Consider the following 26,882-nt stretch of genomic DNA (forward strand, 5'->3'; position numbering starts at 1 on the left):
TACGCGTAGAAAAGACGCGTACCAAAACAAACGTACAGTGTTGCCAGCACTCCTGTCAAAATTACTGCCAACATGCTTGCAGGTACACGTTTATGTGATAGACAAAAAAAAAGTTTTGTGTCGATGTGATCAAATTATACTTTTTATAATCACACATACCATTGAGAATGTTTTCAGCGTGATTAGACGCGAAGTATTGCATGCAGACGTAGGTGCAGCAGCGCCTAATGGACCCCTTGCGGCTTCTGTCCGAAGCTCGTAAAATTGCCGTGTGACATGGGCACAACTACATCACCGTCTAACTCCCTCATGGAGTTTTACATTGATGGAGTTTAACGAAGTTCGGTGGTGGCCGTGTGACAGGGGTATTACTTCGCCATCTCCCTCTGTGCCCGGTGTGCACGTATAGCGCGCCCGCGCACAGTCGTCAACGCGGGTGCCCCACGCGCATATTCTTATTCTTTTTTTCGAAAAAGACGGTAAAGCTGTCGCGAAGAATTCGCTACACACTTGCGTCATTTGCTGGCTGCCTTGATTCTCCTCCGCTTTAGATTTGTGCGGTAATTCTGTGCAGTCGACGCCCCTATCTGAACGATCTTTCGCGTTTTTTGTTTTGTTTCTTGTTTCTTTTATTTTGCTGCGCACCCGAGCGGTGCTGGAAGCGCTGTAGGCGTAGTGGAGCACCTGTTGCGAGCGCCGTAACGTACTCTTATCTCAAGGTCTTCTATTTTGTTCTTTGTTTTTTTTTTCTCTTCTTGATTTTATAAATTTACTTGAAACGCAATTTGCTGGCAACTTCACTGCTTCGTAAAGTCATTGTTTTTGGTCAGGATGAATGCACCCCTTGAACGCAGCAAGGAAGTTCGTGACTAAGGTTGCGAGTGGTTTGCGTACGTTGTAGTGTGTTAGTACCATCATTACCGTTGAAATTGAATTGTGAGAAGGCATTTGGGACGGGGGGGGGGGGGGGGGGGGGGGGGGCGTAACCGCGATATGAATATGAGGCACGCCGTAGTGAATAATCGAGGTTTACATTGACCACCTGAAGTTCCTTACGGTATACGCCGGAATCGTTTACGACATGAATGAGTTAGAAAAAAAAAAAGGAAAGGGGGGGCGCAGGCGAGGGGGGTAGTGGTACCTAGTTACGCTGCTTATATTGCTTAGCAGGTTTTAAGCGGAGCTTCTTTTTCTTCTAATGGTGCAAAATAAACGTAATTAGATGTGACTTACAGGAGTAAGACATGCCCACACGCTTCCTTTTTTTAAAATTTATTTACTTATCCGAATATAAAGGAAGAAAGGGAGAAGCTTGGAGGCGGAGGCACCGGTTTTATACGCAGCTCCCGAACGAGCGAATAAAACTTAGTCACGGGGAGCATATCACCCGCGATCGACTCGATTGACCTTCTTTCGAGTGCGAGCTGGCGGGCTGACTCATCTTTTTTGTTGTTTGTTTGTTTGTTTGATTGATTCCTTAGACTTCCCAATACTATTAAGCGAGGTTATACTATTCCTCGCGGAGGGGAGGGGGGATTCGGCGAATTTCGCGATCCGCTCGTCTCGATCGTATACCTAGGTCTTCTTTTTTCCCCGAGAACGCGTAAGTGCATGCAACGGGTTTGGTTGTTCACGCGCGCAGGAAGCGTGAAAGGCTGGCGGCAGCCATATAAGCGGCCGCGTGATGACACCATCCCGCGTTTGCCCTCTGGTCAGCAGTAGCAGCAGCAACGGTGGGAGGAGAGGAAGCAGACCGCTCGATGAAAGCTCTCTCCCCCCCAACACAGCAGCGCTCGGGGTGTCGTCTTCCCCTCGCGCCCTTAATTGGCTTCTGCATGAACAGGTTAAGTTGATTATCGGGAGACCGAATCTCGGTCTGGTATTCGGACCAGAAACCTCTTTGGCGGCCTTCTTTCAAGGTTTATTTGTTTTGTTTTTTCGGCGCCGTGTATAGAGAACGCGTTGTGTCAGCCGGGCGTTCATTTGTAAGTTGTCACGTGAGATACATCGACGAGGAACGCCCCTCCTCGCCGAAGTAGAAACCCGTTCCCCGAGCGGTCACTCGTCCGAGAGTAGTGCGGCCGACAAAAATCGGGAGCGGTAGACGAAGGGGGCACGCGCGCCGCGTCTATTACTGCGAGGAGAGGAGGCGCAAGTATAAAAGCGAAGGAGGCAACAAAATTCGGTTACGCGATATTCACGCTCCCGAGAGAAACGGGCTGGCCTGTCGCCTTTGTTTTCATCTCGGTGGACTCCTTTTGAAATGTCCTTTTCTTTTTTTCTTTTGCGATGTGCGACTCACCGTTACTGGCGTAACGGCATAGAAAGCGTTTGCGTGTGACTTCGGTAGCTGGCTCGTCGCGTTTAGGTCGTGCGCCATACGAGGCCGTTACATCACGTTTCAATCTGTTCACCCGTATTGCGGATTGTCTGTTCTTTCGAGCCTATAGCTCGCTACTCATCGTATTAGAGGCGCGGGCTAAACTGAAATCTATCTTTTCCATCAGACCTCTTCTGTACTGACTAAAGAACAACTCTCTCTCTCTCTCTCTCTTGCTCTTCTTTATTTAAGCTGAGCGAACTTTTCTCAGACGGTGACTGAACTTTATTGTTTTATTCACGGATGTCTGTGCAATGTTAACAAAACGGAGGAAGTGAAATGAATGAGGCAGGAAATGTGCTCAACTTCCAACTTTCGATAAGTAAAGATTTTAAAGGCGAATTACATGTAGCTCGGAAGATGAACTAACCACATTTCTGTGTGGCCTAAATTATTGTTGCTGCTGCGTATTTGAAACTTGACTGTACTCGGTACACTAGCACACCATTTTTTTCTTCTTCAAAGTATAGCAAAATACAACACACAAGTAATGGCACCTTTTCGTAATCTGATTAAGATGCTAGTCGAACAGAGCTGTGAGCGTGTTGTCGAAATGTAAGGGGAATTTCTGTAGAAACTTCGTCATGAAAAATAATAACCAGATCGCGGCGCGCTCACTTCGTCATTCTACCGCTGAATAATTGACCGCGACGACAATTTTTCCTATGAGTTACTCGTAGTTCAACACGCACATACAAAAAAGTATGGCAACTGTGCGGTAACGGTTGTATTCATGTCCTCAATGGTCTATGTAACTTTCTCTTGAATCCCGGTAAGCAAAACAATTCGAGTAATTCGCTAGCAAAAATTCCGGGGGGATAGGGGGGGGGGGGTGAAGGCTTTGAACCCCTAATACCACCACCCTGGCAACGCTACTGTGTATAGCACATTCATGCGCCGTAAGCAAATTTGTTTATGACTTTCGCAGTTCTTAGTGCTAAAATACGTCGCTTACCAGTCGTTGACGGTGCTCCATGTACGACTATAGTATATATGTAGCGTTCGAGTGCGCACTCAAGTATAAGGTATCTTCTGCAACTGCATTGATGCCGCGGGAACAGTTCTCTTTTTGGTGGAGAAATTCCTTGCAGGAAGGGCAAATGGGGCTGAGGCAGCGGTATCCCTTTTCCAGTGCCATCAGTCTTTTCGTTACCGAATTCCTCGGCGCGTTCCGCTGCGGTTCCCTGCTCTCGGTGAGGCGGATGTCTGTTCTGTTATCCTTCTGAATCATCTCGGTGCTGCGACCCGCTGCCGACCCAAAACCAGCGTCCTTATTTAGGAACAGAGGTCGACGCCGCTCGGAAGATGCATTAAATTGCGTTCGTAGGTTCGCAGTGGAAGATGAGGCTTCCAACTTGACTCGGGTTGGCAGCGTCTTCGGCGAGGCATACGCGAGTGAAATTACATCGTCCATTATTTGGTCGACGTGGTTGCTTTCTCTTTTTCTAAGCGTGTTCTGCAGCTTTATATGGGGCAGTAAGTGTTTTCAAAAGCAGTAGCGTAGGTATGTCATGCCGCATTCAGTTCGATGTAACATTTCGCGCTGCATTTTTTGCTAGGCTGAGTTCTGAAAGGATGGTTTGTTCGTTGGGGAGCGTGAGAGCGTCCCAAGACAGCGTCAGAGTTGTGAGAGAGGATGCGGCCGCCTCGACCGGTAATAATAATAATAATAATATCTGAGGTTTAACGTCCCACCGACCGGTAATCGAACCCGCGACCTGTAGTTCTTAGCAGCAGATCTGAAGTACCGAAAAGGACAGCTCTATCAACTAACTTACAGATCTCGGGATCTGTTCAAGGTATATAATGGAACTCTATATAAGCTCTCCCACACAGGTGTAACTGGTTTTGCATGTGCTTCTGGGTTTCTATATATTGAAATAGACGCACTCATTCTTTGTAGTCGTGATGTTATGATTTGTAATTACTTTCTACTTTTCATTTTTTTTTTCTTCTGCTTCAAAACCATTGTTCCTGTCGGCTTCAGTGCTGTGTATCAGCAGTCGGCTCCTTCTCGTGGAGGTAACAGGCGCTTCTCTCTCACTCTATCGCTTTTGAGAATTGTGATCTGGGCATTCGAGTCAGTAGCATCAAAGAGGGCACCGCAGAAATAAAGCCGCTGTGATTAACGACTAGGCGGATGACGAAGCACTCCGCGTGTTCAACCGTTCGGCACTGTGACGACAGTGCTTAGCAGACGCACACACGTGTGTCACCGTTAGCGACGCGCTTGCGAGGCCCATCCAACGTGGGCGTGTATGCAACGCGTGGGGCCCCCGCCGCCCTCCCAGCAGCTGCTCTCTTTCACTGGCGCCCGCACAACTTCGCTGGAGCTTATAAAGGGCCGAATGTCGCCGGGCTTAAGCCCAAGCCAGAGAGACGGGGGATCCTCTCGAGACACTGCCAAAATAGACGCTGCGCCAAGTTCATTGCCACTGTTCTTGATTCGTCGTATACGCATGCCGACCTGCAGGCCGCCCCGTAGAGAAAGAGACACTCCCCCCATCAAAGAAAGGAGGTGGCCCTCTGCTCTCTCCTGTCTTTGGATGTGGGGCGTGCAGTGACGCTTCTTTGTCTTCGTTTTATACGGGATTTGCTTTGCATTGCCTACGTGTAGACACGCGGTATGGATGCCCCTGTTATAGCTGTCCGCGTCATCAGTCGGTACGCGTCGGCACTGCGCGAATGCAGTGTTGAGAGGACTTCCCGAGGGCGTGTTTGCGTGTAGAACTCTCAGCATCTCACTGCTATGCGAACTTGCGTTACGTGGATTCTCAGCGAGCACCTCTCCATTGACCGCGAGGCATGCAGACGACCGGGCTAGAGCTGCAATGGCTTCAGGAAGGAAGTTGACAGAAGGAAAGAACTGCCAACCGCTCTTCGAAGGTCATGTGAAAAAAGTATGCCGTGGAGGCCTTATATGCTGGAATTGCTACATTGCGTTTTCACCCGGGAGAGGAGCTACACTCTTTATTCGGCCCGTTGGCGAAACGTGCGCGCGTCGGCGATAATTCTGCCGCTGCACTGCAGCATTGCGCGACGCGATGATCGACCACGTGCACGCAAAGGCCACTCTCTCCCCCGAGCCTCCGCGTTGCCGCGGCGGCATTTCTGCTCTTCGACTAGTGCTCCTGTTTTCTTTGCCCACTAGTGGCGGCCCCGTGCGTGTCTTTGTTGTGGCTGCGTGAGTAAGAGCGTCGGCCTGTCAGCCCTGCCCGACGGCCTATAGGCGAGCTCACCGAAAAGGGCAGCGGCCGGAGGCACTCGGCGCCAGCCTGGGTCCCCGAGAAGCAGGCATCGAAAGCGCGCTCCTGCGAGTCTCCTGCCTAACCTACATAGCGCCTCGTCCTCCTCCTAGTCACGCCCCCCGATAGGAAACCATCGAGGAAAGCGGCCGGGCACTAAGCGAGCGCGGGACCCCCTGTGGTGGTGGCGGCTCTCTTGTCCATCTAGCCGCCGACGAGACGGCCGGCATTGTGCCATCTCCTCGCGGATCAAGCCGGCATTATTGTGGCCTTTCCTTTCTTGGACTTGTCGAATTCCGAGCCGATCAGTATTTACATTGACCTGAATCGTCGCGTTGCGTCATCTGCTGCTACTCGCTTGCGCCAGCCCCGCTTGCTCTCGAGAAGCGCGGCGGCGCCGATTGCCGCGACTTTGTCTTCGAAGCGAACGTGTAGCCTTCGAAGTCGGCCGTTTGGTGCACATCGAACAATTGCGTACGGGCCTACAGCGCGCTCTGTCACGACAGCCGGGCCAGCTAGCTTTTATATACCGCCGAGCTAGCCGCTTTAAGTCTCATTACGCACTGTTCGGGCTGTGCTTCAGAGTACTTTGAAAGGCGATTTTAACACGTGTGCGTCCTCAGGCAGGCGTTGCTACGTTTTATCGAGCGTTCATAAACATATATCCTCGCCGACGTAGCGGCAAGGGAAGCGAAACGTCGGCCTCAATAGTTTATTGCGCCTGAATTTTGCTGCGGTCATAAGCATCCTTCTTCTCTATATAGTCGTCGTTGTCGAGTAAAAAAAAAAAAAAAGAATAAGGAGCAGGAGTCCGCGACTCGCATGAACTGTGTATATACTTTGTACGGAGTTGCGGAGCCATCAACACAGCGGTCGGAGCTGTTTTAGTATCTACAAGTGTTTTTGTTTTCTTTTTTTTAGACAGTCGTAAATATTACGCAAGAATGATTAGTTCTACAACTGTGAGATGACAGAAAAGTTATATTTACTCCATAAAAATCTCCACGACTGAGCGTTAGCAGCTAAGTGCGGCAGGCAATTTGTTTACACAAATACAGAGGCTGCAGCCTGAGCTTTCCTACAACTCGTCACTTGGAAAGGAAAACGTTCGATGGAAAGAAATGATCAGAGGTGCAGAAAAGAGAGAAGGAAGTATACTAGTGCATTAATAAAGTCATTAGTCCAGTCGAATGGCATGTAAAAGTAAAGAGTAAACACCCTGTATACATAGAGTCACCGCTGTACAATTTGGGTCTGACCGAATACCACGTCGCTCGAAAAGGAAGAACCGGGGTGCCAGGTAAAAGCATACTACGCGACGCATCCCATTCGCTGAGTGTCTGATCTACAGCATCCTTATAACGCGCGGGAAACGATGTGTCGAACAAACCGGCTGATGCGTGAACGATAATTTGCGCGAACACGGCACTAATGATCGAATACTATGGCATGTTACTCGTAAAAGGAGACGGGAACGAAAAAGGAGAAACACGGGACCACGCTTTCTTCTTCTCGTCCCCGTCTCCTTTTACGCTATAGTAACCATGTCATATTAACCATGTCATATTACTAGCCCAACTTTCCGCCTTAACTAATGATCGCCAGAACAAATGCGGGCACTTAGCCCTGCATTGCAGCATGTGCGAGACCACGGACTGCAGATCGCAGATTACGCGGGAAAAAATTCAGGTAGCTGAGATTGCTAGATTTGGTTTAATTTAAATTGTGTCAGCGTGTCGTCTATTGCTTTGTCTGATAATGGATTTAATTTTTGTTTCTGTCCCGTGTTTATCGGTGGGACGTGGTATAAGCACTCTTATTAGATTTTTTTTCTTTTTACTTTTTTGTAGCTGTTCTTTGATGTGACCATTTCCTTATATTCGCTAGCATTTCTGCAGTAAATTTCCGTTGTTAGTCAGTTCTTCGTCTGTTGACTTCCTTCGTCTGTGTTTTTTTGTGCTGTTGTTAACTTGTAACATGACCGAAAGGCGCCGAATAATCTGCTTCCAAAAGGCCTATTATTGATTATTTGATAGGAGCTGTGGGAGAGGCCAGCTTCTGGCATTGCGTATACAGTTTGCATAACGGATGCAAACTAAACTCCCACAAGTGTCTTATACATAGACACTTTGCTATGTTAAAAGTTGGAACGTCGCTGCGACGAAAAGTGTTCCTGTAGCTCTTGTTCGATACGCCAGCGGCAAATTCTGCACCCCAAACTGGTTGATGTGTTCGTCTAATCGGTCGGTAATCTTGATGTCGTATTTATTATGAGCACGCCACCTTTGCCAAGCCTAGAGGCAGCTTCGCATGACAGATTGAAGCGGGCAGTTTGTGTCAGTTAAAATGTTTTTGAACAAAAGCTCGGTAAGGGTTTCGACGGAAACATTCATAGCTTGTTTGGGCTCTTGTTTGCTGATTTTCGGCGAAGCCAATGTGTGGATATATTTCTGATGCTTTATCCCGTGCTCACTGGAGATCGCTGGGAGAGGTTTTCGCCCAGCAGTGCACATAAAAATAAAACGACGACAGTAATGATGATGATAATGATGCCGTGACCCTTTCGTTTCGCGAGGTCTAGGAACTATGCAATTGCTAGCGGGCTATGCTATAGGTGCTGTTACCGCCTCGTCTCGTGACGTATACAGTTTCTTGCAGATGACTGCATGACGAAGTGCAGACCTCGTAACAGGCGTCTCCCTGGACAGAAAGTGAACCCTTTCTCCGGTTTTCGTGCGGCAGCTCATGTCGATCTATGGTCCACTTTGAACCGCCGTAAAATTTTGAGCGATTACGAAAGTAATACCGTTCCAAGTGCTTGTAAAAATTCTTTTGTGCATTTCCCACGATTTCGTCGTAGAGAACAAAGCCTCGGGAACCGTATAGGAGAAAACATAACGTCTTTACAACTGTTTATTGCGGCACCGCACAACAGGCAGACTAGGGATGCTTCCATCTTAATTGCTACTTTCGTAATAAAGGAGCGCTTCGTTTTTTCACGATGGCGCAAAGCAACGTGTATCAAGGGTTTTGTCGTAACATGCCAGCTCGACAGTGCAGAGGTATCTGTTTTTCCGCCGACGAAATAGGCGAAAAGTCTCTCTCGAAAAAAAAAAAAAAAAAGAAGACGAAATGAAAAATAAACAGCTATCAGTGAGATGGAATGTGATGTGAATTCTGGCACTTCGGAACGAACAGCAGGTTTATTGCGTAACGACGGATGCATTTCATTTTTTTTTAGTTCAATATCGTTTGTCTCATCGAAATGCTGATTCCTGAAATTATGGCGGCGCTGCGTTGTGCGCATTAATTACGAAGCCTGGAAAGAATGTGAGAAAAAAAAAAGGTGTTAACTGAATACGAGAAAAAAAAATATATTAACGGTCCTTTTATTTAGCTCAAGTTGGATAAGTGCTGTGGCACTTTCTGTGAAATGAAATCCATCTTGAGAGCAGAGGCACCTCTTTCTTCTGGCCGATTTCACGCAAGGTTATGGTTCTAATCAATCGTCCTGCTGTTCTTTTTTTTTTTTTTCCGCAGGGGTCACATGTCCTAACAAAAGACGGGTCTGCCTCCCTCCTCCCCCTTCATATTAGCAAGAGAACTTCTTACGTTCCTGCAGAGATGTAAAGAGCTGGTCCCGACCAATCGTGACACATTATTAGAATATAGGGCCGGAACAATGGCAAATGGCTCTTTCGAACTAGAGCGTCTGTAAAATCATCCGCAAAGGTCCCTATCGGAGGAGCGTTTGTGCATTGGCCGGTAGTTTTGAAGGCTTAACAATCAACACAACGATAAGTGGAAAAGATATCCCCACGGTGCTGAGCAATCGCGGATGGTAACTTAAACAGCATAAATTTTGTTATTACGGACCCTGGATGCCGCGAAAGCCACTGGCAGGTTGTGCTAACGCATCGCTGGAGGAAGTGGAGTGATTCGGCCAAATCCACACAGTCGTTCGTGTCTTATCACATCGGTGACACCAGGACGAAACTAAATATCGACGCAACTTCGCAGTGCAGGCGTCTCGACGCGGGGAGACGTAAAATCGACGGCGACATTGCCAATATATATGTGTACAATAACCCAGCATGTAAGTATGCGGCCATACTTTTCTATTGCATACATGTATCTTGGCAATATCGCAATAAGATGACATCATGGAGTGTATACCTGGTATCGTTTTTATTTCTTTGCTTTGGCGTGACATTACGTACCATGTACGGCCTGATCAACTGTTGGCCCAGACGCTTTGTACCCAACAAGGTATTACGTTGAACGTATCTTTTTTTTTTTTTTTTTGTAATAGCGAGGGCGAATGAGCAAGTTTTAATAGTGTATACAAAAAACTTGCAGCCCTGGAGCGCGACTCACGGTGTCTATCAAGGCAAAATAGTTTCTGTATTGAAATAGGCAATATTTCCTTTATGTGGCCACGGTTATACATGACGTGATGTTTAATATACACATTGAGGTATTGCGATTATTATGTCCCGATAGGCGTCCCGAAACATCGAACACTTGAATTATTTCTTTCCAGACGCTCAGTTTTATCCTCTGAGAGAACGTTTGCAGCGATAACAAATGTGCTTATTTGTTTCTGTCATAGCTGTTTCCATTTAGCATACATAGTGCTATCCAGGTCATATGAAATTCCAGCATGCAGCGTAGCGCATGCTCGAAGCATAACTCAACGCCGTCGACCAATCGTCCTCGTCCACATGCGCGCACATATGGTTGTAACGCTGCTTCGCCCTACTGTGATAATGTCGTACGCACTATATTATATATCCGATCTGCTGCAGTACGGTGAGCATAACCCACACTCTGCGTGAAAACCACGTGCGCACGCATGTGGACAAGGACATATAAGTGGCCAACGCGGCCAACGTCCAGTTATATGTCCTAGTTATGTTTTGGGCACGCGCTCCGGCCGCTGTTCGCGCTTCGTCTGTCCGCCGCGGCATAAACGAACTCGTTCGCAATCGTTATAAAATTGCCTATTTGCGTCTCTCTTTCTGATGATGGACCTAATTCACAGAGCTTCTTGCTGAAAATCTTGTGATTGACCGAACACTTTCATTATTACCGCACTCACTATCAGCATTACGGTGGTCGCTCTCCGCATTTACTTTTTTTTAATAAACAGGGAGAATCACAAAAAGTATTTTCTTCGTGTCTTCATTTTTTTTTTCATTGGCTGTCTGGCTTAACTAACACTCTTAGAAAAAAAGGTCAGCATATTCACTAACTAAATACTAACAGTTTGCTTGTCACAAATTACACTAGCCTCTTAGTAAGTGAAGGTAGTAGAATGCAGGTTAGTGAAATTTTCTACCTAGCTAGTGAGTGAATAGTACTAGCTCGAATGGCTAGTCCATTACTAAGTTGTTAGTAACCGCGCTAGCAACTTAGTACTTACTCTAGAGGACTAATTAGAGGTTTACGCCTATTTTGTTTATATGTGCGTCTGCCATATCAAGATGATTCTATTGCAAAAGTACCTAAAGGATTAAAAAAAACGAAGTGGCATTGTCCTCGTACATTAACTAATAGCCGCTAATTACTTCATGTAATTACCATGGTAAGTACACACCACAGCAATATACATAAGGTATGAACTGATCACGAATGAGAACACACACGCAAGCGCACACACAGAATCGCAAGACTTTTACGTAGCCGATATCTACTCTAGCAGCGGCTTGAAGACTATTTATGCTCCTACTTTGGGATAGCACACCGTGTACTGGTTAGCAACCATAGAATTTAGAAGAATAATTAATGTTTTCTACACATTTTCGTGTGCCCTTATATTTGCTTATATTCGTGCCATTACGTAGCACGAAACTTTAATTCCAAGGTAATGAATAAAATTAAAGTTCGTTTAAATTTTGCTAAGACCGTAACGATTACGGCAAAGTATACTGGGCATATACGAATGATCTGGCAACGTGGGTGGCTAGTAGTTACTAAGTTAACAACACCAAGTTAACTTTCTGGTTAGTGAAGGCAGCACTTTACGACCTTTACTAACTGCTGGCTAGTAAACAGATTTCGCGAAGGTAGTAAAATACGCTCGAAACTAGTAAATGCAAGCATTTACTAACCATTTACTAACTTTTTTTCTAAGAGTGAATGATATGTTCAGCGTCACGATGGGCTGAAGTTTTCTCTTACAAAGAATTCTAACGTAAGAAATTTTCGTGAATACGGGGCCAGTTCACTTCTCCTGCGGTTTTTCCTTAAATTCATTAATGACCCGTTTGCTTCATGTAAATGTAACGAATAAGCAAGCATATATTCCGGCCCCTCGGCACCCATTATTCTTTTAGGCCCGTATTCGCAAAAAAACCTCTTACGCTAGAATTGGTCGTAAGCGAAAGTTTCGGCCGATCCTGATCATTGGTGTATCATTAGCGAAGCCGCTGGCCAATCGTAAGCAGCGCTTAACGAACTGAATGCCTTGCGAATTCCGGCCCTGCCTTGCGTATCGTATTCTTTCATCGCTTACGCGAGGTATTCAGCAGTTAAACTTGGTTTGCATTTTTGTTTTCGCTCCTCCCATTTCTCGACCGCAATTACTTAGGAAGGCGCCCTTGTACGACGGCTGACGTCCGAGTACCGCAGGATATTCATATTTTTTTCTTTTGCTTATTACGCAGATGGCCTGTCTGCCCTCTTCCGCGAGCGGACGTCGCTGTCGAGGGAAGAGGAGCACGACGACGGCTACTGCGACAACAGCCTCGCCCAGCCGACCAGCATGAGCCAGCTGGGACACCGGCTGCTTCTCTCCAGGGTCGCCTGTTTCCCAGGTGAGTGAAGTGTCACTTTGCGGGTTTTTTCCCTCGTTGCTGAAAGTGGGATTTTCATTATTGAATACGCGTCCTCTTCGGTACCCTATTTTTCCAAACTTTCGTGCTTCGCAAGAAAAAAAAAAAAGTGATAAGAAAGAGAATGCTAGCAAAGGGGACGAAAACAGTGTAGCATCTGGCTGATTACTATCCATCCAACATGAACTTCCTCAAATACAGAGAGTAAACCTTTCATGGTCGATTGACGTGAACGTATTCTCGGATGCATTATTAACAAAGAATCTCGGAAAGAAAGAAAGAATTTGCATTATTAAGTATGAATCTCGGCTAATACAATGTGGTAGCGTATAAACAGACGATTTTGAATCAAGGCTGACGGAAGATACGTTATATCTTTATCGGCGGCTTTTGGAAATTCACTTGCTTCTGATGTTTTTCTTAACGACCCAAACTCGACACTGGCAAGTAATCTTAACATATAATGGCCTCAAACGACTGTTTCGACTGTATTTGTATTTCATTCGGCTTCCCTTTGTTCGTAGATCATTGCGTTTGGATTTTATATTCTAGCACCTATGAAAATGCTCAAAGAAATTGCGCCCTCATTGCCAGGAATTTAGTTTGCATAAGAATTTGTTGAAAGGTGATTGCAAAGTCGTTGCCCATTCTGACCAGCTCTTCATGATCAATGTTTTTTTTTTTTTTTCGAATGCCATAAATGTTCATGGGCTTGTTGTGGTACTGACACTAAGCTGATTGATGCTCGTGAAACATTCGACCATAACTAGTGACGCAGAAAAAGCTGCCTGGAGATCAATACTGTACACAACGTGTTCGAAACTTGTAATAAATAAAAAAAAAAGGTCCGGGAGCGATGCTACCACCGAATATTGAGTTTGATAGGGGGCGCTGTTTATCAGAAAACTGGTGCCGTTGAAGAAGAGTTAGTGCACGTAAGTTCAATAAAAAGCAAAGTAGATGGTCTGGAACAATGCTAAAATATATATTCACAGGAAGAGCCACAAGCGTCATCTCTGTCGTTTTTGTCTCTACCTGTTCGTCCTTTGTAGACTGTCTTCAGTGCATGGGTGGAGGCTGCCGTCTTGAACGCGTGTATATGGTCTTGCACTGTAATTAATTATCTGGGCATTTGCATCAAATTGGCATGGTCGCAGTCTGCTCAACCATTTCAATGCGTACGAATCAACAGTGTCATCCGTTGGTTGTTAGCTTTAAAAAGAAAGAAGGAGAAGCGGAATGTGCGTTAATATAACATGACCAGGGCACTCCCCAACGCTTCCGTAATGTCCTGTGTACTTTGCAGTGCTTTGATTATGCTTATTACGTCGCTGCCTAAACGCTCATCCGGTGCCGCCGACTCATCTAAAGGAAAGGCAAAACAAGCAATGAACGAGCAAAAGTGGGAGGGAGAGGGGGGAGTGGCACGCAGGTTTGTGTCGCGAGGCGCATCTCGTATCCTTACTGGGCGCTTCCAAATAAGAGCAGCGTAGCAGAAGGGATGCAGCATCTTCCCGTGCGCGTGGTACCGAGAAACCGTCGTGCTCGGAGTCCACGCCCGCAATCTGCGCCATCGCAGTCAACATCGCCCGTTAGTTGCCTTCATGAAACCGCGGTGGCGGCGGTGCTCAGTTGATGTGGTAACAGCCACCAGCGCCCTTGGATCCGCGAACCGGTTGATCGTCGGCGTCCGGCAGTGCACCCGTGGCGTTGCCCGGCGGGCACTCTTCCGTTCGGCGTTCTTTCTTTCTTTGCATCTACTCCGCACCCGGCATCGGATTTTTCTCGGAGTCGTTTTTTTCGTCGCCGCCGCATCCTGCGCGCGCCCGACCTTCGTGGCGCTGTCCTGACTGCCGGTCGTCGCAGCGACACTTTTCTCGCCATCTTCTTTACGACTTGTTCTGACTGTTCCCGTTTTCAAGTTTTACGAGCCACGTCGGGCTTCCTTCCTTCGCTTCCGACTCTAATAGATAAAGAAGAGGAGGAGGAGCGGCAATTTGAAATATAGGCGCAGGAGAGAAGGGTTGCCCTTGTTGTGCTTCTACGCCCCCCCGGGCGCCGTCGTTATGTGAGGAAAAGCGGGCACCTTGTGCCGCCTTGATGGCCGGAACCTGCGTGCGCGAGGACGAAAGCGGACGCTCTCGCTGTTGTTGCCGTGGGATGCGCGGTCTCGCCGGCGTGCTGAACCACCTGTGGCCGCCCCCGCCTTTTTTCACTCGACCGCTTTCGACACGGCCTCACGCACGTACGAACCACTTTTGGCGGGCGTGAAACTGGAGGTCACGATCATCTCCCTCGCCCCCTTTTTCTCATCCGGAAAGCCGTTTCGGGCCTGTTCGTTCCCTTTCTTTCAGGCTATTTCTTTTTGACCGCCTACTCTCCTTTCAGGCATAAAAACTCAGTCGTTTGTACGGCGCGTCGGCTTTCTTTTGTGCTGCCTTCTTGGCGCGAGTTGTACAGCGGGCGAGTCAAAGTCGGTGTGAAGTTCACGGTCACAGTGAGGGAACTTTGCTTTGGCTCATTACCGAAGGGGCCGGCCCTTTCGCAGGCTGCCCTTGACGACCGACATTCCTCCTTCCAGAGGCGTGGCTGCCCAGCCAGGTAACTTAGACGCCACAGCCCGTTCACGAGGAAAAGCTTAACGGAAACGGTATTAAGTCAGTCAGCCCTTTATTTGCGACCCCTACATCTCCGCGGCGAAATTTCCTGCGCTGTCGCCAGAACGAGCACGTGCATCTTCCTCGTAGTTTTGTCCCGCAAAATTGTGCGCCTACTTAATCGTTGCATTTTGACGCAGGCTTTTGAGACGGATACGTCGACACTGCCACTTGTCTCTGCAGCGATGGCTGGCATGAATTCCAGATATGAAACGTGCGCTCATATACAGATGAATAGAACTAGAAGGGTAAATAATGGTATTTGGTTAACTGACATGTCTTCAAAGTGGGTGCATTAGTATTTGCGGCAATAAAACTTTATTGAGAGACCGTAAGCGTATATAGACAGGAGCGCAAGTGCATTAGCGCCATAAAGGACCCCTTTGTTGCAGAGGCTGGTGAGAGCCATTGACGTCGTAAAGAGAGAGAGTAGGAAATCGTCCGCTACAGGTCATCTGGTCTGATCGCAATCCTGCGCCTGCGGCATCTTTCTCCGCATAACGGACGTTATCGAAACGGTGGCTGTAGAATGCTCTAGGGCATACGTGAAGAGAGTCTAGGAATAAAAATAACTGTACTCTTTAGTAGTTGCGTGTGTCACGAGTGCGCCATCGACACGAGTGAAATCACCTGATACGGCAACCGGCTAGCTGCACGATTGAATGATAGATAAAAGGATTAGGGGGTTTAGCTCTTGTCCTTCAGTACACTCCCCGTTACGCGCTATCAGACGCAAGCCGAGAGTTGCTCGTATGCAGACATTGCCCAGTCGGCTGCAGTCTCCGCGCCTGTCTTCCAGGCATTTGTTTATCTTTAATTCTTTAAACTACATTGCATTATCGACATGTTTTGGCCGCATAACACTTTGAACACGCGCTGGCTATGAGAAACCTTATCTCAAAATGCTTGCCAAAACGAGCGGCTACAAACCTCAGATTGTGCTTTGCGTGCAACGCGCAGTCTTATAATTCCCGGAGGCTTATGCATGCGTGCTTATTGTCCGCCTATCGTATGTCGGTTGCGAATGGTGGCGAGTCTGTATCGCATAGTTAGCTGCTAGAATGCGCGGACGAGATCAGTGTCATTACACTAGCCGCGAGATGAAGATCTCGTGCGCGTGCTTTATCGCGACTCATTTAGTTATAGCTGCGAGCCAACTTTTCCGAAGGCTTTGCGTTTGCTGCTCATGTCCCCTGCGTAATGGTTTGGGCGAGCCGGTAATGCGTGAATCAGCGTATATAGGTAGCGCACAAAAAAAAAAAAAAAGGGACAAGAGGAGGAACGCGGACTCGCGTTGCCCCATTTGTGTCTGTGGCCATCCTTGTTCTTTCGAGCGCAGTGTCCTGCACCGAGCCGTATGTATGTACAAGCCGAGTGTAGTATCTCAAAAGCAAACACTCGACAGAGAGACAGTGCCGAATCGTGGAGCGCGGTAAAAATGGCGCGGGAAACGACGACAGGCGGTAGGTGGGTGGCGAAGGCGCGGCGCGCGACAGGTCGGCGTGACCTTGTTGCCGTGGGTCGTAGCTCTCGCGGTGCCCCGTCAGCAGGTCTGCTGATGTCGTTGACTCGCTGCCGCGTTTGCTTGCCAAGTGTGCGCGAAACGAAGAGAGAGAAAAAAAATCTGTCGTGACACCAATAGTCTGTGAACGTATGCTCCCCCGTCCCGTAACGGTTTCGACTGCCGTTAAAACGGATTCAGTTGGCGGGCGTCCTCTGCGACATTGACGTCTTCTTCAGGACCTCCCTGGCATGATGACGCGTGTCAGCTTCGACGGATGCGACCTGACGGGCGAGATGCTCTGCGACCTCCCACCGTTTTGCCAGGTCGGAACCTGCTGTTGACGTTGGCTCAGCGGAAGAAGTTCGCGTCCCCATGGACGCAAAGCGCCCCTTTGTTTTTCTCTATTGTGAACGGGTTCACTGCAATTTATGCCTATCGGATAAAAAAAGTCAGCTCTTGTGCGACTTTTTTTCTTCACTACTCTCTACAATTCGCAGTATAGTTAATATGATGGTATTTACACATTTGTTGTCAGGGTAGCTTTGATGATGAGGTGGTGTTATTGGCGCTGGCGGTCAGCTTTGGCCAAATAGCGCCATGAGTATACAGGTTAGTGGTCCTGCTGAATCGGGTATGGGAAGCATCATATTTTGTGGGATTATACATTTTAGCTAAGGCCCCAAGGATATACAAGCAGCTTTTGTTTAATCGATTTAAAGTACTTCCTGGACTTTGCTGGTAGCATGTAGAAATTAAGCCTTCACTCATGCATTCATCGGGTTGTGCCCACCGCATTTTTGGCGATGCGGCCGTATGTAGGTACCGTGCACAGCAGCCTTTGTCCATAGTCGCATTCGCGCTGGGGTCGTATACACCGATAGCATGCGGGCATATGAAAATGACAAATTAGCTCTCAGATCCTGCTCAGCGCAAAGGGTTTTATTTATTTATTTTTTTGCATGGTATTCAAATCATGGTTCGTGCGCGTCGATCCCCAGAATATTTCATTCTTTTTTTTAATTATGTTCTAGCTTTTTCGAGAAAGCTAACTGTTAATTCGCTGCCAGGGATTCCCGCTGTTACAGTTCGCGCATGCGTCCTGCGCATGCCGGCGGCCGCGTTCATTGTTCGCCAGTCGTACGTGGCACAAGCGGTCGCACTTGCATCAGCGCGGAGCAGGTGCGGCATCGCCGACATTGTCCGCGCTGACAGCTCCGGCGTGCCTTTTGTGTTGCCTTCCGGGGCCACCGCGACAAGCTCGCGTGCACGTGCTCCTCGGGCGCTCACGACGTTTCTCACGCGCCACCGAGAGGCAACAGCGCGCTGCTCAAGTGCGCTCGTCTCGCTGTCTTTCTCGGCTGCGCAGCGGTGTAGGAGCCGCGCGCGCGAGCATTGTCGGAAACGGCGCGGGCAGCTGGGGTTCTCGGTCCGTGGCTGACAAGGGAGTTCACTGAACTCCGGGGAAAAGTCACGTTGGGACCCGCGCAGTCTCGGCGTCTTCTGCGCCGCGATGCACGTTTACCTAGCGCCAGACAATAGAAGAAGAGGAGAGAAAAATTACCTCGCGCGATGAAGCCGGGTCCTGTTCCGGGTTGCAGTGCGTCTTCAAGAAGCGGTTGCAGTACTTCCAATAACATGGGGAGTCGTTATTCTGCGCAACCTCGCGCATCAGTCCATGCCGAGACACAAGGATAATCCGATATTTGTTGTTAACTGCTTGGTTTACGTGCACTTCAAATACCTCGCCTCTTCTCCTGTTCTTACGAGCGAATGAAGCGAAGTCGGAAGCGCGGCTTAAAAGTTCGCTGAAGACGACGCCACAGCTGAGTGACAACCATGTTTGAGAATTTTACCAGGATTAGGGAGTGAGATAAAAATATAAGTAAGGTGTGTGTGTGTGTGTGTGTGTGTGTGTGTGTGTGTGCGTGTGCGTGTGCGTGTGTGTGTGTGTGTGTGTGTGTGTGTGTGTGTGTGTGTGTGTGTGTGTCATCGGTCGAAAACGAGACGAATAAATCACACGGCCCCTAATGCCTTCCGATTTCTCCGGCCTTCCACCTCCTCCGGTATCGGAGGAATTGAAAACTTTGTGCACCTCACGAAGCTCTGCAGCGCCTCCGTGATCGGCCCACCTTTGACCACGCGACGATGTCATGTGATTACGTCATTATGTCACGTCACACATTTTTGCGACATATGACGTCATGACTACACGGTCACCGACGCTGACAATCACTTTTCGCGTTTGTTGAGGCATCTAAGGCTTCCGCCTTAAGATAATTCTTATGGCAGCTTGCTTCGATGAGCACGTAATGGGTCACAGTGACATTTCTGTTTTGGAGGTGCAGTCGCGTGCTTCCTGTTCCTACGAAAGCCGGTCGCCTTATTTGGCAAATGAAAAGAATAAAAAACCAAAAACAAATCGCCTGCGCGTGTGCACGCGGAAATGGCGAAAGTAAATACCGAACATCCCGGGGGTCGCAGCTGCGCTTGCCGTGCTGCACGTCCGTAAAATTAACGACCCTTCTCCGAAATATCAGCGCGCTGATCCCTCCAGATCTCGGGAGAAGACACGGCCGAGGAAAGAAGTGGACCGCATGCTTGATATTCTATCGGACGCGCGTGCCCCCATCGAAGGACTGTGCTTCCTGATTTGCGAAGGTTCTCCCTGCATGCAGGCCCTCGGATTTCGGAGGCACGCATGTCTCGGCCCTGGTCTTATCTGCAGCGCTGTTTGGAACATCGCGCGGCGATACGCTCCAACGACTTTCGGTTATAACTGCGTAATTCGAAACGAAAGGAGGTGCATCCCGGAGGTAATGATAAAAAAAAGTATCAGGGTTGTGTGTGTGCGCGCGCGCGCAAGGCAGATGTCGGAGAAGCTGCCCAAAGTCCCGAACGACGCACCGTTCCATCACGGGCACTCCCATCGCTTGGAGCCGATAGCCAAGGTCACTTCCTTGTCCTCCAGCGCCCGGCGTTGTGGACATGTTTCCGTGGGGCTTCCGATGCGTTAATTTGTGCCTTCGCCGGTTTAAAAAAGAAGAAAATAGATGTTTTTTTTTCTCTCTCTCTCGTTCTTCCGTTCTTTCTCTCACTCGCTGTCGTTGTGGCGGCTTCCAGAAAACAGGTTGGTCGTTTTAGGCGCAAGTTGGATGGCAGGTCGGTTGCTTGGTCCAGTGCGAAATGGCGCAACCCAGTATGCGGGGGATAACGTCTAGAATCGGGCGGCGGGAGAGGATGCGACCGTATACGAGGAATTTTGTTAAATCGCGGCTCCAATCCCGGCCGCACTTTGATAGAAGCGAAGTGCAAAGAAAACGCTTGCGTACTTCGATATAGGACCACGAAAGAAATGCCAGGTTGTCAAAATAATTTCGATGCTATTCAGATAATCAGGTGATTGTTATGGAAGGTCAAACCGAGCGGTTAATTATTATACTTATAATTTTGTACTACTGCCGATAATAATGAACGAGCAAATAAATCATATCTTAGTAATAAATGAAGGTAAATATTAAACTAACCAAAAAAAAATAAATTTGTGCCTTGGACAGCTGTAACGGGGAATTCGGGAGGTGTACCACACCAGGATGGTATCAAAACTGTTTGGTATCGACATAAAAAACAAGGCACAGCGGTATTTTTCATGCTGTGGTTAAAATCAAGACATGAGACTTCAGTGGAAAAGAGCACTGGAAGATAAAGGCACTGCACAAGAGCCTCGAACCTTAGTTAGCGAAAGGGATTTGCATCGCAGTCCCCCGTGTTTAATAATCGGAGGCAATCGTTAATTCGGACACTGTGCTCATGACGTTCAGGCATATTAGAAATTCAGCTAGAATAAATTTGTGTCAGTAACTCGTGTACATATCTCCTTGACCGCGCATCTAAGCGTAAGCATGCCCATATCCCCTGGGTTATAGCTTAACAAGTGACAGCCTAAAGTTGAGGCTTATGCGGTTCCTTGCGCGAAAAGAGGCCGCATCCCGTCAAAGCAAGTTTTAAAACATCGTTGATTTATTTTTATTTTTAAAGCCTGCTAGTCTTACCAAATGCATAAGCTTACACCTGACTCGTTTTTTTTTTGTGTTAATTGCTAGGGGGGAGGTGAGCAAACTTTTTTGCAGAGAACACAATAACAGTGACAGATGAAGCTGCAGGGAAACGTCATCGAGATTTCTAAACTGTATATAAAAAAAAAAGCGACTAAATACGTGTTGCCGCTTCAGTAGACAGTAAATTATGCATGCAAAGAACCCCAAATGAATATGACTGCTCTAATTTAGATGAAAACGTTCTCAACGAATTGTCGTACTTTAGAGGGCTGTCTAAAGGAGGGGGGGAGGTGGGAGGAGGAGCGTGATTTTGGTCTCTTTTCGGTGCGGTGAAGCTCATGTAGTTTAGTTGGAAATGCTCTATATTTATTGTCGCATATTGTGTCCGCAGCTTTGATTATTATTATTATTATTATTATTATTATTATTATTATTATTATTATTATTATTATTATTATTATTATTATTATTATTATTGCATATGCATACAGAAGCATACCAGGATACAGGGAAAATAGGGAGGGATCAAGTTGGCAACTGCCACATAAACTGGCACAATGGAGGTAATAGACAGAGGAAATGAAGATTGCGGGAAGGAGCGAGGAAAGTACATAGAAATAAGCTCTCGTTTTCATGCTTAAACTAAGGCGTTTCGATGGAAAATAAAAGCTCATTTGCGATATGCGGGGTAATTTTTGCTACGTTCTTTAAATATATAAACCATCGTGAGTAGCGCGACGAGACAGGACAACAGAAAGGAGCAAGATGAGCACAGGCGCAATGGTTTATATGTACAAACACCAACTCGTCCAACAGTCAACTCCTTTGAAGTTCTATAAATATTTCGTTGAATGGAAACAAACACGCTAGAGACACTCCCATGATTGCGTTTTGAGGAATATGAACACACGTAGCTGCAGGAAGCATCGATGACCGATGCCGTTGCAATACCTTGAAGGTAGCCACGTTGAAAAGACTGCAGCAGCCGGCAACCGCCTTATGAAAAGACATTGTATTTAAGCGCACCACTTGGAAAGGTTCTATACGATTGAAATTTAAAGCGCACAACAAGGCGAGGGCGATTGGAAAGCATGAAACACGTGAGCGCTCCTTGCACCTGTTTATCTTGAACCTCGGTACAAAAATATTGTCTATATCACACATTCTCATGTAAGCGGTCGTGCATCTCATGTCGTCCTATTGTCCTATTATCCTCGCATTAAGCTTCATCTATGTCATACCGACATGCCCAGACAGTCAGGCTGGTCAACTACAGTTTTATGCGGCTTGGTATTTGCGCAACATTATAAAAAAATTAAAAAAAAAGCGGCATTAACAACGAGATTGCGCATATATGTAAAACAACGCAGGCGTCGTTTCGTGTTCCTTGCCTTTCCGTATCTGGCGCTATTTCGGAATCTTTCGATTTGCCACTTTTCGGGCATCTTGTTAACGTTCACGTTGTTGAGTCCAGTATAACTCTGGTAGGCATTAAAACTAAGGCGTTTGGTGGGTTCTAGTGTCTAGGTCGTTGTCCTGCGAACCGTGCTCAGAGCTGCAACCGCGCAGTGTGCGACGGTCTGCATTTTACTTCTTCCTCAACTACGTATTGTGTGCCTTTGTCGAGAGTCTCTTTCTTTCTTCGTTTTTTTCTTTTCTTTTTTACTCAGAGAACTGGCTTTCCGGAAAGGGTGGTAGAGACGATGTGTGTGCGTGTGTGTGCGCCGAGCCAACATACTCAGCAGGTTCTCGCGTATATTACGTGGGTAAACACGCGCCACCGGTAATCGGCAGTTTCGCCCCCATCGAGGTTCTCTCGCCTCAGCCGACTTGTCTGGCACCGACGTGCCAGGTCGGAGACCCCTATCCAGCCATCGGCATTTGCCCTCGAGCTGAGGTCGCGCGCCAGACTTGCCGAATCTCCTCCTAGCTTCGCTCGACGATTCCGCGACGTTTTAATTGAACGGGCGGAAAATGCTAACGACGGGAGCGTGCCCGTGCCTCGTTTTCTTTCTTCTGCTACTCAAAGGAAAGAGAGGGAGGGCAGCCAAAATACGCCTACGCCACGTGTGACTCTTTGTTTCTCTTGCACACACACACACACGCATACATACATACATACATACATACATACATACATACATACATACATACATACATACATACATACATACATACATACATACATACATACATACATACATACATACATACATACATACATACATACATACATACATACATATAGTTAGCGGTATCTACTGTGTCTTATTGCACGAACCAACTCACTGAGTTTGATTGCTCGAAGAAGCGGAGATTTGCTCTAGCAATAAAAAAAAAACACGCACACACAATTTGCAAGTTACGGCATTTGTTACTACTCCTTCATTGTAGTACTTGCGCGAAAACAAACGGGGACGAAGAAAGGAGACACGCGGACTAGCGCAACTAGGCCGGCTAGGAGTTTTGCTTCAGTTGTTACTACTCGTCTTTATTATCCAATTAGATAATCAGAGTATATATTTGCAACTCACGAAATCAGGCCAATGCTCACAAGGACAGCTCGAGATTATTATGCTGCAGTGACAACGACCCGTGTAGAGAGAGGACCCGGATCGGAAAGAACGTTGGCAGCTCTCGTTTCGGGTGATCTTACTATGTTTGCGTCACCAAGATTAGCATCGCGAACGGCTAGCTATAGCCGACATCAATATTTCAGGCGTTCTTTTTTCTTCTTCCTTTCGTACCGCTCTTTATTTGCAATGAATGAACCTACGATCACTAATACAAATTTAGTATGCGCGCTCTAGCTCCATCTATACAGTGTGTGTAATTGGCTTCCCAGAAACTCGCACTGAGCGCGGAGCCATAAACATGTTGCGGCGCGTCAGAAAAGCGAAGACGTTGGACAACGTATTTCCCGCGACATCTCCCAACCACAGCTCGCCCTCTTTCTTTATTTCCTATGCCGCCCAACCACACATTTATGCATTTTTTGGCACGTCGCTATGATTAATACTGTGGCCCTCGTAGGTTTTCTGCAGCTGCCTCGCGATGTCGCATTGCTACCGCTTGCGCCTGTAGTATACAACCGCTTCAGAAAATGACACCGCAGTTGTAACAGAAAATAAAATGGAAGCGTGTTATAAATTACTCGTGGTGCCTTGGGGGGACTCCGCGTTGTGATTCATGAAGGGTCTACGCATCGTAGAGAAACGTAATAAATGTTGTAGCGGCTGGGAGGAGGCGAGGTAGAAGAACGAAGGCAAGGGTGGTAAGCCAGAAGATCAGCTGGAAACCAGGAAGCTAAAAGACAGCGTCTTTCGACAGAATAATTTAGTGCTAAATAGTTTCTTGATGTATATCTTAGTGTTCGAGCATTTTGCTTTCACGTGGTACCTTAGTGGCTTTGGCGTCGCGCTGCCAAGCTCGAAGTCGCGGGTTCGATCCCAACTATACAGCGACATTATTGCAATGTGGACGGAATGCTAAAACGCTCGTGTATCTATAGAATTAGATGCCTGTTAAAGAACCAGTGTGGTCGAATTTAATCTGAGGTCACTCCACCGCTGCGTCGCACCTGGTGATCGGATTGTGATTTCGGCACCACGTAGTATGCCAGAACTAAAGTTTTTCACGAGAGAACAACTAATACCCTTGTTACACAGGCAGCCTAAACCTCGGTTAGTGTAACCGCGGTTACGTGTAACGGCGGTTCGCTCATGTTACACGGTATGTGAAACCGCGGTTATGCCGCTAACCGCGGTTGTGCCAAACTGAGCTTGGCGACCTCGGTTTGGCAGTTAACTGAGAAAATGGCAGCCTCCATGGAGGACGTGTGCGCGCCGGCGAGCGTTCGTGAAAAACGAACGAATTGCACTGCACGAACCACGGAAAGCCTGATGGCTTTGGGAAAACAATTTGCGTCATCTACGGAGCACCTCAAGGAATGCGAAAGTGGACGCGGCAATAACAGCCAAGTTGAACGCCGGACTGCCGCCACACGCAGAGCCATTCACGCCAAAGCAAGTCCGCTTTAACCGAGGACGATTGTGCGCCGTGTAACATCGGCGAACCGTGGTTGGCGCTAACCGTGGTAATGTAGCCACAATGGCTCAGGATACCGGAAACTTGCTTGCAGAGAGCCACTCGCGTCTTGACTCTGCCAACTAAATTCATCACCGTGTTTCATATTCAGAGGTGTATATGAATAAGCAAAGTAGGTTTAGAATGGCCCGCCTCCCTCACGGGGCACGCAGAGAAAGCGCCTATAAAAGGACTGAACAACGCGGAAAATGTTGGTGGCATCTGCACTCGCTGACGTCGTAAAATGTTCTTTCGTGTCATGATCTCCCCTTGTTTTGCATCACCACGTGCCTTAATATTTATGTGCTGCCACGCGCGCCACTTTCTTTTGCCTTTTATTATTATTATTTATTTATTTTCTGACGCCGGCCTCGGAGGTCTATCCTGTCGGGCTGTCTGATGTGCGTCGCTCAACCTCTACCCGTTGACACTATAGCAGAAGCTCGCGAGCATTGTGATTCGACCATATGCGCAGTGACTCTGTTTGACGGTGGTGCGCAGTGGCAAGGCGCGCAACAAGTCTAAGGAAGACTTTCCGGACCGTTGCGACAGCAAAGGCGGTCATGCGTCAGACTGGCAGAGGCAAGACTCTATGCGCGTCACGTAAGAAGCATCGTCTCGGCACGTGCGCGCTGTAACTCGTGACAGCTAGGAACGACATCGATTGTTGCCTCCCGGTGGCCGTGATTCTCAACCTGGCGACAGCGCGTATCGCTGCTTACAAGCGCGTTCGAGACGTGAAAGTCTTCCACAACTCATCCGGCGATGGTGGATAGTGCACGCAGACCTCATAGGCGACGCAGCATCGTTTTCGGCGTTTCCCGTGAGTAGTGCCTAATGTTGCTTCGAGAGGAGAAAGCGTTGAGGAAGACGGAGGCTGGTGGTTATGGGCATGCTGGACACCGCGGTAAGCAGTATTAAGTGCACTCAAATGTGAAGTTTAGAATCACTGAAAGCTGAGGTAGTTGGTAGGGATTCACGTTAAAAAACCGTGGGGGTGCAAACACGGACACAAGAGAAAAGTCAGGACAGCACAAACACCCTTTGTGTTGACCTGACTTCTCTCTTGTGTCCGTGTTTGCACGCCCCGTCCTGTAACGCGTATGTAAACGTTTTCTCCGCGGGAAGGATGGCGGCTGCGTGTACTACTCGTATAGAGCACCGAAAATGAACTATGTAGGCGTTAAGCACTGCTTAGAAGCATGGAATCGAGACACAGTAGCCTCGTTTTCTGGGACACAATGGCACTGTCCACCAGATTAACGTTCCATCTTTTGTGCGTTGAAAGAGAGAAGTGTGATGCTAGAACTACGTACATGGTTTTTAAATGGCGAGACTGGACAAACCGTAAATCCAGGTACGTATATATATATATATATATATATATATATATATATATATATATATATATATAATATATTGGCTGCCTGACACCAGGCTGTTGTTACCTGACCTACAGGACCTGCTGGGTGAAGTCACCCGCTCCCTTCCTGGATTTGTTCTCTCAGGAACTGGTACCTCTGCTCTGCAACGGCACCTCCCTTGTAGCAGAAACTTTTGGAGCAGTATTCACCTGCGATCGCTCTCTCTTCATTGAGACTCCTATGAGTATTGTTCTCTCTTACGTTCACGAGAAACGAACATGCGATAATTTCAAATAGCGAATTCTCGAATAGAGTACGAATGGAGTAGAAGAGACTATTCAATTCGTATTCGTAAATTCGAATATTCTGTTTATCTTCATTCTTCCAGACACAACACCATATATATCCCACGGTTTTTGTATACATGTAATACATATATATGCTAAAACCAACGTTATGTCAGCTCTGTCGGCTGACCAAAGCAGTGTGAAATACCCTTGTCGTGCGCAATGAATCAATAAGTCAAGGACAATAAACATTCATATTTAATGCAGCTTCGTAGGTTTATCTTCGATTCACGCATCTGCTGGCGAAATTGGCGCATGATTACAATAGCTAATTTAATTTATTCTTAAGTTGCCAGATATTTGGTTTATTCTCGGGCCACGGCGCATGTGCCACTTCCCGGCCAATGTCACATATTGGTTGACTTCGCCTGCAGCGCAAAGTGAATACGAACCTTAAATGTACTTATG

The 26,882-nt window shown here is 47.5% G+C and overlaps 1 protein-coding gene across 3 annotated transcripts in view; it reads left to right on the forward strand.

Moving 5' to 3' along the window:
• LOC119377905 (puratrophin-1) overlaps positions 1–26,882 on the forward strand; it is a 449,908-nt gene that overhangs the window by 292,300 nt on the left and 130,726 nt on the right. For all 3 annotated transcript variants that reach the window (XM_049411366.1, XM_037647199.2, XM_037647211.2), the window contains one exon: positions 12,294–12,443. In XM_049411366.1, the coding sequence (XP_049267323.1) occupies positions 12,294–12,443 (150 nt within the window). The remainder of the gene's footprint in view (positions 1–12,293; positions 12,444–26,882) is intronic.

This window comes from Rhipicephalus sanguineus, chromosome 1 (genome assembly GCF_013339695.2).
Source record: "Rhipicephalus sanguineus isolate Rsan-2018 chromosome 1, BIME_Rsan_1.4, whole genome shotgun sequence".
Lineage (NCBI taxonomy): Eukaryota > Metazoa > Arthropoda > Arachnida > Ixodida > Ixodidae > Rhipicephalus > Rhipicephalus sanguineus.